At 39.5% G+C, this 17521-nt stretch overlaps 3 protein-coding genes across 11 annotated transcripts in view; 2 read left to right on the forward strand and 1 right to left on the reverse strand.

The window, feature by feature from the left end:
- PBLD (phenazine biosynthesis like protein domain containing) overlaps positions 1 to 17521 on the forward strand; it is a 175770-nt gene that overhangs the window by 103492 nt on the left and 54757 nt on the right. For 7 of the 8 annotated variants that reach the window (XR_013824370.1, XR_013824371.1, XR_013824372.1 and 4 more), the window contains exon 13: positions 8205 to 9615. The gene's annotated coding sequence lies outside the window, so the exon portion shown is untranslated. The remainder of the gene's footprint in view (positions 1 to 8204; positions 9616 to 17521) is intronic. The other variant, XR_013824377.1, reaches the window with a different exon arrangement.
- MYPN (myopalladin) overlaps positions 1 to 17521 on the reverse strand; it is a 67189-nt gene that overhangs the window by 26554 nt on the left and 23114 nt on the right. Inside the window, 5 exon segments of the mRNA XM_079900854.1 lie at positions 5419 to 5791; positions 6282 to 6398; positions 8711 to 8734; positions 10478 to 10619; positions 17301 to 17372. Coding sequence (XP_079756980.1) covers positions 5419 to 5791; positions 6282 to 6398; positions 8711 to 8734; positions 10478 to 10619; positions 17301 to 17372 — 728 coding nt within the window.
- The window catches only part of HERC4 (HECT and RLD domain containing E3 ubiquitin protein ligase 4), a 239152-nt gene that overhangs the window by 24582 nt on the left and 197049 nt on the right, over positions 1 to 17521 (forward strand). The window lies entirely within an intron of this gene.

Here is a 17521-nt window from a genome sequence, read left to right on the forward strand (position 1 = left end):
ACAAAGTAGAGACCTATCTCCACTTTCATGACTGCTGTCAAATGCTACATACTCTTTTTTCAACTATGAAAATTCTTGTCCTCTGTTCAACTGTGAAAACTAAGAATTTAGAAGTATAGCCACTTGGCACAGTAACTTTCTTCCTCCCTTTTAGAAGTAAGTATTTAAGCTGAGAGAATAAAGTAACATAATTAAAATTAATTAAATCTTTTCATTCCATCATAGATGAAAGATTCAGCAATCAAGAGAAGCAGAAATATCTTTGTTAGATTATCCTTAGAAAAATATATACAATAACGTTGTTTCTGCTGGTGTTAACTTTCCCAATGGCATGAAAATATAAAACCTTTAAATTTTTAATGGATCTCATGTTTGGCAGGTCCCATTCTGTGATTACTGTAGCGTAAAGAAAATGCCACTGTGGTTTTTAGGACATGTTTGTATTGTAGTCTGAGTAACTTTTAATTTGATGGTATTGCAGAAATATTTTATTGTGGTTATGGAAGTAGAAAAAGTAGTATATGAAAACTAAGTAATCTTAGAAAGATAAGGATGAAAAAAAGGGGCCAGGAAGTCGTTTGGTATTGATTGATTCTTATTTTCCTTTAGCTCCCATTGAATGAAAGCTAAGAACCAGCTTTTAATTTTAAGTAAGACTTTAAACAGCATGTTAGCCCTTATCATTTAATGCAGTATATCGGATCGTAGAGCGTCACAAACTTTAAACATAATGATATATGAGATACAGCATCGAATAGTTTTGATTATCTAAGATTCTGGAAGAATTCATTTGAGAATAATGTCTCCTTTTGTTTGACAGGGTTTTTTTCCCCAAATTTTATTAAACTGTCTTGTTTCAGAAGGGATTTAAAAGAGCTGTTTCAATTTGCTTATTCATGACATAAGGGCAAGGTGTCAATTCCAGTATTCAACGAACTTTTATTGAATCTTCTGTATGTTTACTTTGCTAGGTACTGTAGGAGATACAAATATGCCTGGGATAGTGTGAGCTATTCAGGGCTCAAAAATCTTACTATACGTATATGTAATACAAATACCCAGTGGTTATTTACAGGTAACATATGGAACTTACTATTTAATAATGAAGGTACAAAGTGCAATGAAAGAATAAAGGAAGGAAAGGTTAATTACAAAACCCTGAGCAACCTCTCTAATTCAAAATAACAGCCTATCATAAATTGCTATAAGCTCAGCTGCTCATTTCTTGTTGCTATGAGGATTTCTGAAACAGGTTTGTACCCAGTTTTCTTTCTGTAGATTATCAACTCTCCTGGGTTCCCTGAAAATATCTTCTCTTTTGCCACAACTTAGCTCAAGCATGCTGCTCAAGAATATGCCCTCTGCAGACAGATAGACTTAGGTCCTAATCGTGGCTCTGCCACTGATTACATGTGTGGTTTGGGGAGGTTTCTAGATTTTTCTGACCCTGATTTCTTCATAAGTAAGATAGGAGTAAGTAATATCTCTTCATGTTGTTGTGAAAATTGATAGATAAATCACCTAAATCAGATAAGTGATCAATAAATGGTGGCTATTATATTTTTCAGTTTCTGAACTACAAATATCAATTTCAAGATTTGTAAGAAAATTAGAGTTTCAGAATTATAAGGATGTTTCTTGATGTGGTTTCTGGAATACAAAAGAATTTCTTAGGGATTTTTTTTTTTTAATTAACATCTTTATTGGAGTATAATTGCTTTACAGTGGTGTGTTAGTTTCTGCTTTATAACAAAGTGAATCAGCTATACATATACATATATCCCCATATCTCTTCCGTCTTGCGTCTCCCTCCCTCCCACCCTCCCTATCCCACCCCTCTAGGTGGTCACAAAGCACCAAGCTGATCTCCCTGTGCTATGCGGCTGCTTCCCACTAGCTATCTATTTTACGTTTGGTAGCGTATATATGTCCATGCCACTCTCTCACTTCATCCCAGCTTACCTTTCCCCCTCCCCGTGTCCTCAAGTCCATTTCTTAGGGATTTTAAATGGTTGAGATAAAATGTCAAGGCTTAATGACAAACACAACAGAACAACTTGGGCTACTGTATCAAATACTTTTGAAAGCAATTTTGGCAACAACAACTTGGGGCACTGTGTGCTGGAGCCAGCTCTCGATGGCTCTGGAGGGCAGGTCGTATACACCTCATCCCAGTTCCCAGTTTAATGACTTTTCTTTAGTAGCTTGAAATCAGCCGTGGTGGGAGGAAACTGGCAAATGCTACAAATCAGGGCTTCCCTGCCTCTGCCGGTAGTTAAAACATTTGCTAGCACATTGCTGATTAGGATAACTAATTCTGGGTAAATATGTCTCTGCAGTCAGCTTTTAGCTGTGGTTTTGGCAGTGGTAACTATGCTGGTTGTGCATTAGATCACCCAGAGAGCATAAAAGACAAACCTTAATGATTTAGGCACCACTGGCCAGAGAGTCAGTTGGCCTGGGAAAGGATCCAGGCATAGTTATTATAATCTTTTTAAATGTGGGTCAGTTCTTAAACTTTAGTGAACCTCAGAACCCTCTGGAGGGCTTGTTAAAACATAGATTTCCAGGCCGCACCTCCAGAGTTTCTGATTCAGTAGGTCTTGAGTGGAGCATGAGAATCTGTGATTCTATCAAGTTCCCAGGTGATGCCAGTGCTTTGAATAGCAAGGCTCTGGGTGATTCTTGTCTGCGTCCAGGACTGAGAACCACTGCTCTAAAGAAACACTTGCCCCAAAGCATAGGCTTACCCAGTACATTCTGATTTTAGTCTGACATTTTACTCACTTTAAATGTTAATTCTTCTATTTTTTTCCTGGCTGTGGAGGGGTGTGTGTAGGGGGCTGGGTGGGGTGATAAAGGGTTGTAACTCTGGTTCTCCAACTTTACACCCATACTTTCCCACCTGGCTGTACATTAAAATAATCTGTGGAGAGATTCTCATTCAACTGGGCTGGAAGGCATAAATATTTTTCAAAAGCTCCACATTTCATTCTAGAGTGTAGCCAGGATGAAGAGTCACTTCTCTAAATAGCTTAATATTCAAGCTGAAAATGTCAGTCTGAATTATCCAGGCTTTGATGATACAGTGTTGAAAAATGACAGCTTCCCTCTCTGTTGCAGTTTTAAGATCTATAAGAATTCTATTTTTTGTATAAATGGCAAATTGAAGGAACAAGCAGAAAATTGTATCGTCAAGATTATTGAGTCAATATATTTTAACATAAAACCTGAAAGGTTAAAACCAGTAAGAAAACTTTGTAGGCATGTGGATTCACAAAGGGTGTGTGTGTGTGTGTGTGTGTGTGTGTGTGTGTGTGAGAGAGAGAGAGAGAGAGGGAGAGAGAGAGAGGGAGAGAGAGGTGAGCATGCACATGCATATTCATACCTCTACTAATACAAACCTATATTCACACAATTAGGTGAAAATTTAAGGAAGACAAAAAATATTAAAGAATTATATACTGCTGAGGACTGGATTATTAGAGGGTGTCATTTAGTAGAAAGAATTTTTATATTCATTGAAAGTTTCACGTGGTAGATACTGCTGGCTGACTACTTAATTCTCCCCTTTGTAAAGGAACTTGATTTTACTCATGGAGGCAACATGTGCAGCTAAAGACCACACTTTCCATCTTCCTTTGTACTTAATATACCATGTGACTAAGTTCTGGCCAATGAGATATAAGCTGGTGATTTTGGGTAAGTCCTAAGAAGGCTCCTTTGAAGGAGAGTAATTGGACTTCTACCACTTTGCCTTTTCCGCTGCTTGGAATACAGACAGGATGACTAGCCCACCATCAGCCAGCTTGGAGGGCACTTGGAGAAGAAGCCAGGGCTAAAGATGGCAGAGCAGGAGACTGGGTTCTTAGTGACTATGGAGCCATCATAACAGCCTGAGACTGCCCGTCTAATTCCTTTATTTGAGAGAAAACTAAACCCTCATGTGTTTAACTCACCATTAGTTTGGGCTTTCTGCAACGTGAAGCTAAACCTCATCCTAACTGACATACCTAATAGCCCCCAAACAGTCCCTGGGTAAGAGGAGGCCCTACAAAGGAGGCAATTGATTGTTTGGGGTTACCTGTTCTCACAACTCCCTTCTCTGCGAACTGCCTTCACACACAGTTCTGATTTGATCCATTTGACTCTTCTTCCCTCCAAATGTAAATGCTCTGCCCCTGACGAGGCTGGGCTGCTCGGTATTTGGAATTGAGCTGCTGAGCACGATTTAGGTAGCAGTGGAGCTTGACACAAATCGTGACAAGACATGCCATCATGGGCCAGGTAGGAATTGATGAGTCTTCCAAGAGAGAAGAGTAGAGTGGATATGCAAAGAGGAAACAAGGAGGTGCTCAAGACGGACTGTGAGCAGGGGACAGAGGCTGGACTGACCATGTATGTGATCCTAGCTCTTAACTCCCTGCTTCTCCTTCTCTGTGCAGGACCTGGCTGTGTTTGGTTGCCCACTGCTGCTTATATCCCTACAATAACCTCTTCCCTTCTTCTCACTTTAAGTACATTCCTATTTCCTGTAACTGGCAGAACTTTGAGGGGACAGAGATATTTCTGGATGTGACCCGCATGTTTTGTAACAATTAATTTTATGCCCAGAATTTCACCTTGTGTGTTAGTGAGAAAAATATAAAACTAAGCAACATGAACTGCTTCCAATGAATGTCAGCACTGAGAAACACATGATGGGAGTGCTATTACTGTAGATTTTATTGTTGATATTTAAAGGTTTAGGTAGTTATAAATGTAATTTTTATCACTTTGATGTGTGGATCAAACAGAACATAGTAGTATCCTATGGATGCACGTTAAATATTGCAACATGACTCTGATGGGTGCTCTCTGGAGGGTTTGGGTGACAACTGCATCAGACTCCTGAGGTGACTCTGGTTGGTGGTCACCATGCCACCCTTAGCGGATGCTTCACTTCCTTTGTAATTTCAACCCATTACATTTATATGAAGCCTGTGGTTACTACAGCATATCTAGCCATATCAAGGAACTAACTAAAAAATACTAGGTATCTTTTCTATAATGACTACAAAAACTTAAGTTAAAGCAGAAATGGGGAATAGAAAGATGAAATTTCACACCGTAAAGATTATTAGACATGAGAAAGGGCTTTATAAGAAGAGTGTAGAAGTGCTTCACCTGGAGCCCTCTAATGTTAGACAAACATCTTTTTGAGCTAGTTTAGGAGTAACATTTCTTGGAGGTAGAATATGAATAGTAAGGATGAAAGTGATAGTACACTTACACTGATGTAAGGATTAAGATTTGCAAAGCATTTAATGTGTGTTTTCTCATTTCATAATTTCCCTTTTTAGCTCCATCATTTTTAAGAAGGGCAGAGTCAGAGAAGGTCACAGGCACTCTTGGTTATCCATTCTAATTTTTACTTACAGTTTGGGTTTGGCCAGAACCGGAGGGGGCTCTTTGACGGGCGAGGAAGGCTCAGGGATTTTTGCTGACTGTCCATTGAATCTCTCCTGGAAGGAATCAGGCCTGGTCTGGTTGGTGGTCACCATGCCACCCTCAGAGGATGCTTCACTTCCTTTGTCATCTTCAGGCAGGTTGAAGTGGACACGGAGCCCGATCCTTGAGCTGGACCGGGGCTCGTTGTGATTCACCAGAACGCCTTCCAGTTTGGGTTTAGGGAGTTGTTCCACAGAAGGAGGCTCTGGGTTGGGTGGGGATGACTGTTGCTCAATAACAGCCAGGTTGGTGGTAGAGTTGACTGAGTGAAGAGACCCATTGTTTCTGGGGTCTTCATTTCCTGAAAGGATGGTAACAAGACCTGAGATGTTAGCCTTACTCAACAAGACTGAGATAGGATTATAACCCTGAGACAGGGCATGTATCCAACCCAGGCGAAATGTGCTAATGGAAATGCTTGTCAAAAACAGAAAACACAATCTGGGACATTAAAGAATGGTAAGGATACAGGAAAAACAAAAACAAAAACAAAACTAAAAAAAATCTAAGTACCATTTTGGAAAGAATTTTAGAAGTTTAGGTAAGATCAAGGAGATGTTTTCTTAGGGAGTATAATAAATAACAGTAGGATAACTGGGGTGGTGGTGATAAATGCAATGAGAAATTGAAAACTGGATTCTGTTCAAGGACACTTTCCTCAGTAATTCAAAAAATTTTAGGAGAGCCAAGCTAGCTTCATATGAAAAGCAGTAAGAGAGGGTAATATACATTGTCCATACTCATAATCAAAGTCATAGACTAAACTGTTCTGGCATTGAAAGAGCCCTTACCTCTTACATCTAGCTGTGCAATGCTTGACACTGTGCCGTATTTATTGCTTGCAGTACAGGTGAAGCACCCAGAGTCTTCTGCAAATACCTCAGCAATGACCAAAGTACAGATCTCCTCTAAAGCCAATAAAGCAGAATGGTTACTGACTTATTTATGGAAATGGATTATGGAATTTTCTGATATTAGATGGTGATTCTATAAAAGTCAATAGAAGAAGCCGATTATATTAATTGTTTGAAAACACTTAGTCCAATTATTTGATTGAATTGACTGATTAGCATAGTAAATGAGCCAAAGGAAGTAAAATGAATAACTCCATGCAGACAATCAACAAGAGGATTTAATGATAATATAATGTATATTATGGATTTGCAGATTATCTGTTTTTATGTCATCAGTCCAGATGTCAAAAATAGGACCAAGAGGGCTTCCCTGGTGGCGCAGTGGTTGAGAGTCCGCCTGCTGATGCAGGTGACACGGGTTCGTGCCCCGGTCCAGGAAGATCCCACATGCCGCGGAGCGTCTGGGCCCGTGAGCCATGGCCACCGAGCCTGCGCGTCCGGAGCCTGTGCTCCGCAACGGGAGAGGCCACAACAGTGAGAGGCCCGCGTACCGCAAAAAAAAAAAAAAAAAAAAAGGACCAAGAAACAATGAGCTTAAAAATCACAAAAACAAATTAGGATTTAAAGCAAAAATAGGTCTGTGTGAAATACCACTCTATTCTTTTTTTTTTTTTGTAGTACGCGGGCCTCTCACGGTTGTGGCTTCTCTTGTTGGCGGAGCACAGGCTCCGGACGCGCAGGCTCAGCGGCCATGGCTCACGGGCCCAGACGCTCCGCGGCATGTGGGATCTTCCCGAACCGGGGCACGAACCCGCGTCCCTTGCCTTGGCAGGCGGACTCTCAACCACTGCGCCACCAGGGAAGCCCTACCACTCTATTCTTGCTAAGGTGGTAGCATGTGACACACAATTCTGGTCAATAAGATATTAGGGAAAATCTCCTGGGGAGTTTCTGGGTTTTTCTTGCCTTTTAAAAGGGGTAAAAGAGAGCGTTTTTCCCTATTTTTGCTTTTGGATGTTGTCATCTGCATGTAATACCTAGAACTGTGGCAGCCGTCTTGGGTATATGAGTAGAACAAGTCTAAGAGATACTCTGTAGATGACAGAATGGGGAAAAAAAATAAAAAGCTTGGCCCTTGATGATCTCTGAGATGCTAAATTAACCAATCTCAAGACCACCATTTCTTAGGGCATCATGCTATGTAACAAGATACATTTTTCATGTTGATTAAGCCATTTTTGGTTAGGTCTCGTTTACGTGCTGCCCAAAGAATCCTAAATGATGGAGAGGCTAAGTTTGGTTTTGGTACCTTTCTCTGAGTCTTATGCTTCCTTCTCTCTGTTCCCTTCCCAAACATTTGCACTCTCATCTTTCAGCAACCTGCATTCGGAAAATGATCTGATAAATTCATTCATACTACACTATACCTGCCTGATAAGATATAGTATTCTGTCTCCAAAGGGTATTTGCTTTATCCAAGGTGGAAAGAAGAACTCTCTGAACGTGAAATTTTAGATCATGGAGCTGGGGCTTGTTTTGAGCAGGGACCCCTTTTGGGTGACTCTGAAACTATTTTCTGTATGAGACTGCCTAGTGAAAAAGCTTGCTTTGGTTGAAAGTATCAAAAGCCTGAAATATTTTCAAAGGGAAAAATGCTTCTCCACTACAAGCAATGCTAGAGCCAGAGCACTCTGGTCTTTACTGTATCCCCAAGGGCCTAGTGTAGGGTTATGCAACATGGATATCCAATGTCTACATCGAGAATGCCTTTCCATTCAGTTTTCAGAAGGAAGAATTATAATAATGAAATTCCAAACCATCACTCTTACCCATGGGCACAAATACAATCTTATTTTTCAGGGTGATCATAGAGAGGACATTCAGATGTTTATGCTGTGTTTTGTGAGCAACTTGTATTTTCTAGAGGTAAGAGCTTCCATGTGTCATCTTAATATCCTCCCAACCAAATCTAATAACATCATAAACATTTTATTGATTCTGTGAATTTCAAAATCTGATGCATAACTTTTGAGATACATAGGCTTTGGAATTGGAATTGATAGCATCATGGAAATTGCTCTGCCCAGTTTAAGGAGGTCATGAGTAGGGGCCAATGAAAGAGGGAAAATATTTCTAAGAAACATTCCTCAACAACGCAGAACTAACTGCATTCACATTAGCTATTGAATATATATTCCAAACTTGCACATGCTTGCCTTTCCTTCTCCTACAGTCGTAGCTAGAGTTGGCTTCGATCTTCTTTGTAAAACTTTTTTTCTTGACAACAGTGTAATTTCAATATGTTTATTATATATTTCAAGTCACGGATCACATACAAATGAAATTAAAGTTAAAATGATCTTTACCTGGCTCTGCCATGGATCGAGGTTCTAAAAGAAAAAAAAAATTAAAAGATTCTGAGCATTTATTTTACTGAGAGGTGATATTTTTATCAGAAGCTTCCTATAGAAGTGTCTTTTGCATACTCATGAGTAATTTGGCGAGGCTAATCTGTAAATTTTAAGTAAAATGACCTAAGCACCAATGACCTTGACAGGGATAGGATCATTATCACAGAAGGGCAGCAAGAGAGCTAACTAAATGATGTGGCTGTATCTTGGGACATACTTGGGTTCCACTTGGGACACATAAACCTTAGGTGAGGAAAAGTTACTGAATTAGTTGGGATTCAGGATGACTTGCTTTTATTGTACCCATTCAGCCTGACCTGAAAAAGTTTGTGAAGACTGAGAGATCATTCTTGGCTTTGGGCTCTCACATCCTGATATAATGTAGCGTAGACCTCCTGCCCTAAGGTTTCTAATATTAAGAGCCTCAGGATAGATGACAGGTTCCTCAGGAGCAGTTCTTTGTCTTAAAATTCTTTGGCATTCCTGAAGGTGCCCGCTTGGTACTGAAAACAGGTGCTCAACTAAGGTTTATAGAATTGCAGGCACTCAAGGAATAGTTGTTGAATTTAGTTACATTCTTCTACACTGATAGAACTAGTGGAGGTTTTTTGCCTCAGATGTATTCAGAATATATCATTGTTGTTAAATCTGATAGTAGTTTGATTCATATATCTATTTTGTGATAGGCAGAAACAAATTAACCAAGAAGCAAATAATTTTCAACATATTTTACGACTGAAATGCGTCAAGGTGAAAGCACTGCATGACAAGAAAAGAAGAATTAACTACTTGGATATATAAATAATTCTTACAATAAAAAGAGTAAAACCTCAATAAACAATGAACAAAGGATATAATAGGTAATTTTAAAGTAAATTCAAAGACCCAATAAATAGGAAAAAAAAGTTCCTTTCCACATCTCATTAGTGAAGAGCAGATTAAAACAAGTATTCCCATTTGGGACCTATAAAATTAGTGAAGATTTAAAAACAGTTTAATACCCATTGATAGTGAAGCTATAAGACAAAAGAAGTTCCCATATGTTGCTGGTTGTAGTAGAATGTAATTGAAACAGCATGTGTCCCAGTTCAACTGGGATGATCTGGTTTATTCCTGGGATCTCTGTGTAATGATTACTAGCACCCTCTGTTACTCCCCAAGGTGTCCCAGGTTAGATCATCAATTATATAATCATCCTAAATTTAGTTCAACCTTTTTGGATGGCATTTTGATGATTTATATTAAAAGCCTAAAAAAATGTGAATTTACAGTAGCAATTCTAGTACTTAGATTTATTCATAGATATTCACAAAGATCTTCTCTGTTAACAAGCTTTGAAATATAGTTTCTAACAGTAAAAATTTGTGGACAGTCTACATTTTCAACAATAGGAGAGTAAGTAAATATGAAATTGATTGTATCAACTTATTTTTAAAAGTAAAAAAGTGCTATATTAATATGGAAAGATGTTCATGAAATGTTGAGTGAAAAAATCAATTTACAAAAAAATTTATTTTTATTTAAAGAAAATATATGCATGGAAAAATTTTTGGAGAATATATACCAAAATATTAATAATAGGGTTTAGTTTGGTGGAGTATAAGTGTTTTTTATTTTATTCTTTTTATTACATTTTAATTAGTTGTTAAAAGTTATAAAAATAAATGTATACAATAAATCTATAAAAATTATCAGAAAAATAATTTTAAAGCACCAACTTACTTTTCTGTAAAATTCTAAAATCTGGAGAGTCTTCTATCAAGGTCCCTTCTCTATACCACTCAACTTTAGGAGATGGAGCTCCTTTTACTCTGCATTCAAAGACAACTAGCTGACCCTCAGAGGCTGATAAATTTTGTAACATCTGTAATGAGAAGAGTATTGTTAGAACCAAAAAGTATATATTTTTGGAATCTACTCCCAGTGCTGAATTTTCGAAAAAGGTACCATTGCCTCCATATTTGGATTTTCTCCATATCTTGTACATTTCCAGCAGCTTCAATTCTGTGGATGCACATTGAATCTATTTTTTTTAATTAATTAATTAATTTATTTTTGGCTGCATTGGGTCTTCCTTGCTGCGCACAGGCTTTCTCTAGTTGCGGCGAGCGGGGGCTATTCTTCACTGCGGTGCGTGGGCTTCTCACTGTGGTGACTTCTCTTGATGCAGAGCACGGGCTCCAGTAGTTGTGGCCTGTGGGCTCAGTAGTTGTGGCCTGTGGGCTCCAGAGCACGGGCTCAGTAGTTGTGGTGCCCGGGCCCAGTTGTTCCGCGGCATGTGGGATCTTCCCGGACCAGGGCTCGAACCTGTGTCCCCTGCATTGGCAGGCGGATTCCCAACCACTGGGCCACCAGGGAAGTCCCTGAATCTGTTTTTAAAGACAGAATCATCTGAGTGCATAGGAAGCTTTTCCCTCACTAGCTTCTTCCTTTTCCTCTCTGTTGCAGTGCCAGAAAATTTATTGAATACTAGGTGAAACATTTTGAGGGTTTGCAAAAATACTAATATTTGGTAAAGTAATTCTGCTTCCTTTAAGAAAATGCCCAAGTAGAGTTTGGTTTTCAGAAATAATAACAATTTAAAAAATCTGCAGTGAATATCTACTAGGTGTATTCAGTATGGGAGTAATGTATATTTTTCCACACAAGACTGTTCCACAAGGTGGACTATCTCTGTGGCCTAAGTAAGTGACTATTTTCTTGGCTTTGCCTTGCCTACTTTCTGTAGTCCTGGAAATTGACGCTTGTTTTGCTATTTTCTTTTCCTTATGTGTTCTTCACAGGATAGCCTCGATGTCTGTTGAGGGAGGTAAACAATGACAATCTCTATGAAATCATAGTCACATGTGGAGTCTTAGGTCATGGTAAAATATGTCATAATTTTGTGAAGGCATTGTTAAATGCTCTTTCACGCTTCCCCCCAAAAAAGTTCACAAAAATCACTTTCCATTGTAAAATATCGGTATATTCTATAATAGATGCTATGGGAGAATGGAACTCACATTTTCCTTTCACAACTTATCTTTCACTCATCATGATTTGTGAGCTTAAAGTCACACATACGTTTATGTAGTTGGTACTTCATTTGATTATGAAATGCTCCTTTGGCATATATGTGGGCACATTTTTATTTTTAATATAGGCCTAAAGATGATAAACATGGAAAGGTTGTGATTAACTTTCTCTACAAGCTCTATCAGCAACAAATGCTGCAAGGCTTTCCCATTATTACAATTTTGGGGTCTGTATTTAGGACATATTGGCTCTTGCTTTGGAGAAGGGGAAGGCCAGTAGTTTTTTTGCTTTTGTCATTTACAAATATCTTGTGATTGTTTATAGCTCTTAACAATATATGATATTTTGTGCTTAGACCTATCATATTTATGGCGTTTATTTTAGGAATACTGGGGTGGGTTTAACCACATGGCTTTAGCTGTAGTAGGAGACTTTTACCTCAGAAGGATGTGTTAGTTGATATTGTGACGGCCAGGGGGCGCTATAGTTCGGAGTTAGTGTTTTGTTCTTTTTTTGCATTCCCAAATTTGTTTGCTGAAGGAATTCAGTCTGTGATTTTCACAGAGTGGTTGTTGAAGTAATAAGGAACTATTTGATTAAAAACCTGGTTATTCCTTGTCTACCCCAAAACAATAGCTTCTAGTGATAAGAATGGAATGTTCTCAGTAAGCAGGGAGCATCAATGAGTCTTGGGTGCTCCTGGCAAGCTGGTGAATATGCCCTCCACCCTGACATCTGAGCAAATTCTGTGCTAAGATGGTAGTTTTGGGGGCCCATTGAAAACTTTAATGACAGTCAGACATCTCCCTGGGATTCATACATAATGGAGTTTCGTTCCTTCTTGAGGCAAACAAATAAGAAAACCAAAGCAAAAAAAGTGGTGGTGGCAGAAGGGATTGAATGAATAAAATATGGCACATTTAAAAAATGGATGTAGGGCTTCCCTGGTGGCGCAGTGGTTGAGACTCCGCCCGCCGATGCAGGGGACACGGGTTCGTGCCCCGGTCCGGGAAGATCCCACATGCCGCGGATTGGCTGGGCCCTAGAGCCATGGCCGCTGAGCCTGTGCGTCAGGAGCCTGTGCTCCGCAACGGGAGAGGCCACGACAGTGAGAGGCCCGAGTACCGTAAAAATAAATAAATAAATAAATAATAGATGTAAGCAGAATGAGGTCAATCTACATTCTGACATGGCTTGAGGTTCAGATATATGAACCAATTCTCAATCTGCAGAGGTTACACCAAGGTCCTGCTTGCAAAAGGACCTCCTTGAGAGAATATGTTACAGTTGAGACCAACATTAGTTGGTTGTAATTATTCACTTGCAATTGAAGGCCAAAACCTGTGTTCTATTGGAGAGTCTAGCCAGATACCTGAGATACTATAGTTCTAGAATATGCCAGCTAAGGGACTGTGATATGAGATGGAAGCTCATTCCAGTGTGACACGTCGTCAATACTCAGTAAAGGAGTTGCCAGGGGTCATCTTACAAGGCACTTAGAAAGGGTTGTTGAAGGTCATAATTTGAAGGACAATGATAGTTGTTACTGCTGAAAACTGTGCTTTTCTACAAAAGTCTCATAAGAAGAAATCGGCTCACATTGCTGCACATCCGGTCCAAACCAGTTACACCATTTGAACATAGTTTAGATGGGGCCGTGTTCAACACAGCAGTAGGTCTTAGGCTGTTACTAATGGCACATTGTGTAAGACTTGATCATATTTATCTTGACTTCACTGAAGACGAATAAGACATGAAACATTCCCCAACTAGCTAAGATTAAGTTGGTCTTAACTAGGAATTATGGATCTGAACTGAAGTCCCTATAATGAAAAGTCTGCAACCTCCTGCAGTAAACAGTATCCAAAGTGCAAATCTGTCTTGTGTGTCATCACCATACTGACCATCCAGGAAGACATTCTTTGTAGGATGACTTGACAACACAGAGACTTGAGAAGCATGTCTTCCACGGCCGTTTGACATTGGATTTTTTCTCTACTCCTAACAACACTCTGAAGCCACAAAGTGATAAAAGCAATAATTCCTTCTTAGCTGAAATGGAAGCAGTTCACCACAGAATAAATATAATTATGTTCCCGCTTTGTGCCAAGCTCTGTGCCAGGTGCTGTAAATGTGAGTTGAAAGGACACAGTTCTTGCTTAGGAAGACCTATACCCACAGATATAATGCAGGGACATCCTTGAGAAAAGGCATCTCCCTTATTGGTTAAAAGATATCAGCTGTAAGGTTCATATTGTCACTTTATTCTTTTTTTAAATCTAGTTGCTATTTTTGCACCTTGGGAGATGCTGGAAGTGAATGTTATAGTGCTTTTAGACCAGAGTTGGATCACAGCAGTTTTTACTGATAAAGAACCGTTTGATTGAAGACCTTTTTGCCCCTATATTGTCACAGGTGCCCAGTGCAACAGTTGAATCAGAGAAGTCTCTGGAATTGTCAGGTTGTGGACAGGGGCCCATGTAATCTTCAGGAATCTAGGGCCAACCACTGTACCTGTCATTTCAGGGTTTCCTGCCTCAGCTATTATATAATGAAGTGCCGTTCCTCAAATTCTCACTTCCCCTGCCCCCTTGCACTCTTCAAATTACTGCTGAAGCAGCTGGAGCCAGGGCTGCAGCCTTGAAAGCCTGCCAGAGCAGCTGCTGTTGGAGTGGGAACAGTGATAGGAGTAAGATTCTAATTTGATCATCTACCTCCCTTCACACTCAAGGAGTGTGAGCACTGTTTTCCCCCCATAAACAGAGTGAAAGTTTTTGATACTGTATAGAGGATGGAGGATAGTCTATCTCCATAAAATATTTTAAAAATATAGGTATCCTCTATAGGTAGAGCAGTGAATTAGCACATGGGACCCCAGACTTCTTTCAAACTCTACCACTGTTTTGCTGGGCAACCCTCATTTTCATTTTAACCTTCTTTAAAAAGAAGATAATACCAGTACTTCCCTATCACCAAAGGAGGTACAAGGAGTTAAATAAAACTCTGCTCTCTAATCGTTGCTTTCAAAAGAATGGCTTCTTGCCATTATTGGCAGAGAAATAATTGTTGGGCAGTATAGAAAGTGAGTCATAGGGATTGGAATGCCAGAAGTCCCTAAAGAAGTAAACAGAGCAAGGAATAACCTGAACAAACATATGCCAGTGATCAGTTATCAGGGCCTGTGCCACGTGATTACCACCATCAGTGGCTCTGACTCAGAAATTTTCTAATGTCACTGGCAGTGACGATGACCTCAATCCTACCCTCACTCATGGAAACTAATGCAAGCACAGCATTGCTGATAAGTCCCTCTGGAATCTGAGCCACAGCCTATGCTAGTGCCCTACGTCTGAACAACCCTGATCCCATTTATGGAGGCAAAAGCACACTTCCCGAGGGCTGAGAAAGCCTCACCGGAGTTTGAGTCCCTGTACTAGGGACTGTTTTCCCACCATGGATCTAATGTTTTTGGAGATGTATCTAATTAACAACATATACTAATGACTAATTATCTTCCCCATTTTTATCCATCAAAGGCATATAGGTATCTGCAAATCAGAGCGTCTAATTAGAGGGAGGTAATCAGTCACCACACAAAAGCAGCTAAAGTTGAGGCTAACCAGTCCATGAAAATTAAATGTAAAGAATAGGTTTTAAAGTCCTGTTAGGCTTTTCAGAATGACAAAAATGGCTTTGGACCTATTATAACCATTATGGACTCCTATGTAGATATTAGAGATAGCCTTCAAGGCGCTTGGGAGAGACAGAAAACTAAACATCTTTATTATTGTGCTAAATGTTGTACCAGAGGCATGTACCAGGTGATGTAGAGCACCCAAAAATATTTGAAAGTGTGGAGGGAGATAAGGACACCTCTTTGCTGTCTAGCTGGGCAGATGGTGTTGAGGAGACGAGTGGAGGAGATGTCAGTTTGGGACTGGGTATAAATTATTCTGTGATTTAGTTGCCTTTGAAGAGTCAGCATTGCCTGACAAATAGGCACGACAAATTAAAGTGTCCTGATTTCTCGGCATTTAAAGCTCTGTTTTAAGGCTAGGTGACTTAGCAGTGAACTAGGAGACACTTAGGGGTAGCTCTGTTAGCTACATTACACACACACGCGCGCGCCCGTGCACGCACACACACACAGGTCCACTTATAACTCTTCATCCAAGTCTGGTATTCACCAAATCACAACATGTTGCTTTCCTACTTCAAGTCTTTGAGAATAGCAAAACTTAAATTCCGAAAGCGGTTACAAGAGACAAACCTGAAAAATTGAGAGGCATCTTGTTTCACATAAGAATGTTTGCCAACCTGATACAGTTATGGATAAACATGTCTCACTCTTAGACTCTGCTTGATTTTGGAAAACCATCTTGGATGAGCTGATATGGTGGAACGTCACTAAAATGGATGTTTCTGTGGAAGTTGTGAATTTAGCAATACTTTTAGGATCAGTACTCATTGGAAAAGACATTTTTTTTTTTTCCACTTTGCTCTATAGCATGATTTCTCACCCCAGGACTAATTGACAGTTTGGGCTGGATAATTCTTTGTTGCAGGAGGCTGTCATCCCGTGTATTACAAGATATTTAACAGTATCTCTGGATGCCAGCCCCCTGTTGTGAAAATCAAAAAAATGTCTCCAGACATTGCCAAATGTCCTTCGAGGGACAAAGTTAACCCTGATTGAGAACCATTCCTCTAAATCATACTTCTGAGTGGATAAAATTTCTTTGGGCTTAAGTTTGGTATTCATTACAAACAATAAACTGTAAATCCAGGCATAGACTCCATCCATGTGGTTTTCATAATACCAAAACAAATCCAATATGACTCAGTTTTGCACCTTTGAGTTTATTGTCCTGGGCAACATATAAACTAAGTCTATGTTATATAAGGGAAAGAACAGTAGACAGAATTGGGACAACTTGTTTCTAGTCCTGATTCAGCCACTTGCTAGTTCTGTGACATTGGATACATTGTTTAATCTCCTTGGCCCTCCCTTGGTTTTTTCATTTGTAAATGAAAGTGCCTGAGTAAAATTTCCAGTTCTAAATACAAAGATTATGAGACTCAGAATTTGATGCCACCACAGTAGTTGATACCATGGATTAGAAAAAGAAAGCTCTTTGTTCTAGAGTGAGGCTTTGTATTAAGCTTCTTAAGAGCATGTAACTCCATCTCCTTGAATACCAAAGACATCCAGAGAAACCCTTGGATAGTAAGTGCCTAGAAGTGTATCACCTGACCCCTAGGTGTGGCTACTGTGTTTAAAAGCAATAGGATGGCCACAGAGATCAATGTGATGAGTGGGGATGACCTTTCCCTTATTATACAAACTAATATTAGAAATCTGCAACTTGGAGCGACATGGTAACAGCTACCACAAAACCCCAAATCCTATCCTGTACTTATAAGAGACCAAAATCCTGAGATAAAATCAGTGAATTTTGAATCCTACAACTTTGTTTGGGTATTGTGGTGTGTTTAAAGCCTTGACAGAAAGAAGTTATAGTTTGATTACCTTTGTAAACACAGGAGCTGCAATGATAGGTTTTCCATCCAATCCTTGCAGATAGTTGGGAGGGCTCTGACACTGTTAGAAGGGAACCAACAATAGATTCATTGTCACTGGGATTATCAGATAGGTAGGTAGACAGATGATAGATAGGTATAACACAGCTAAAGAATTTGGTGTATGAAATTAATCTAAAACCAAAGACTGACGTTTTCTAAGTCTATGAA

This window comes from Stenella coeruleoalba (assembly GCF_951394435.1).
Source record: "Stenella coeruleoalba genome assembly, chromosome: 16".
In the NCBI taxonomy this organism is placed as follows: domain Eukaryota; kingdom Metazoa; phylum Chordata; class Mammalia; order Artiodactyla; family Delphinidae; genus Stenella; species Stenella coeruleoalba.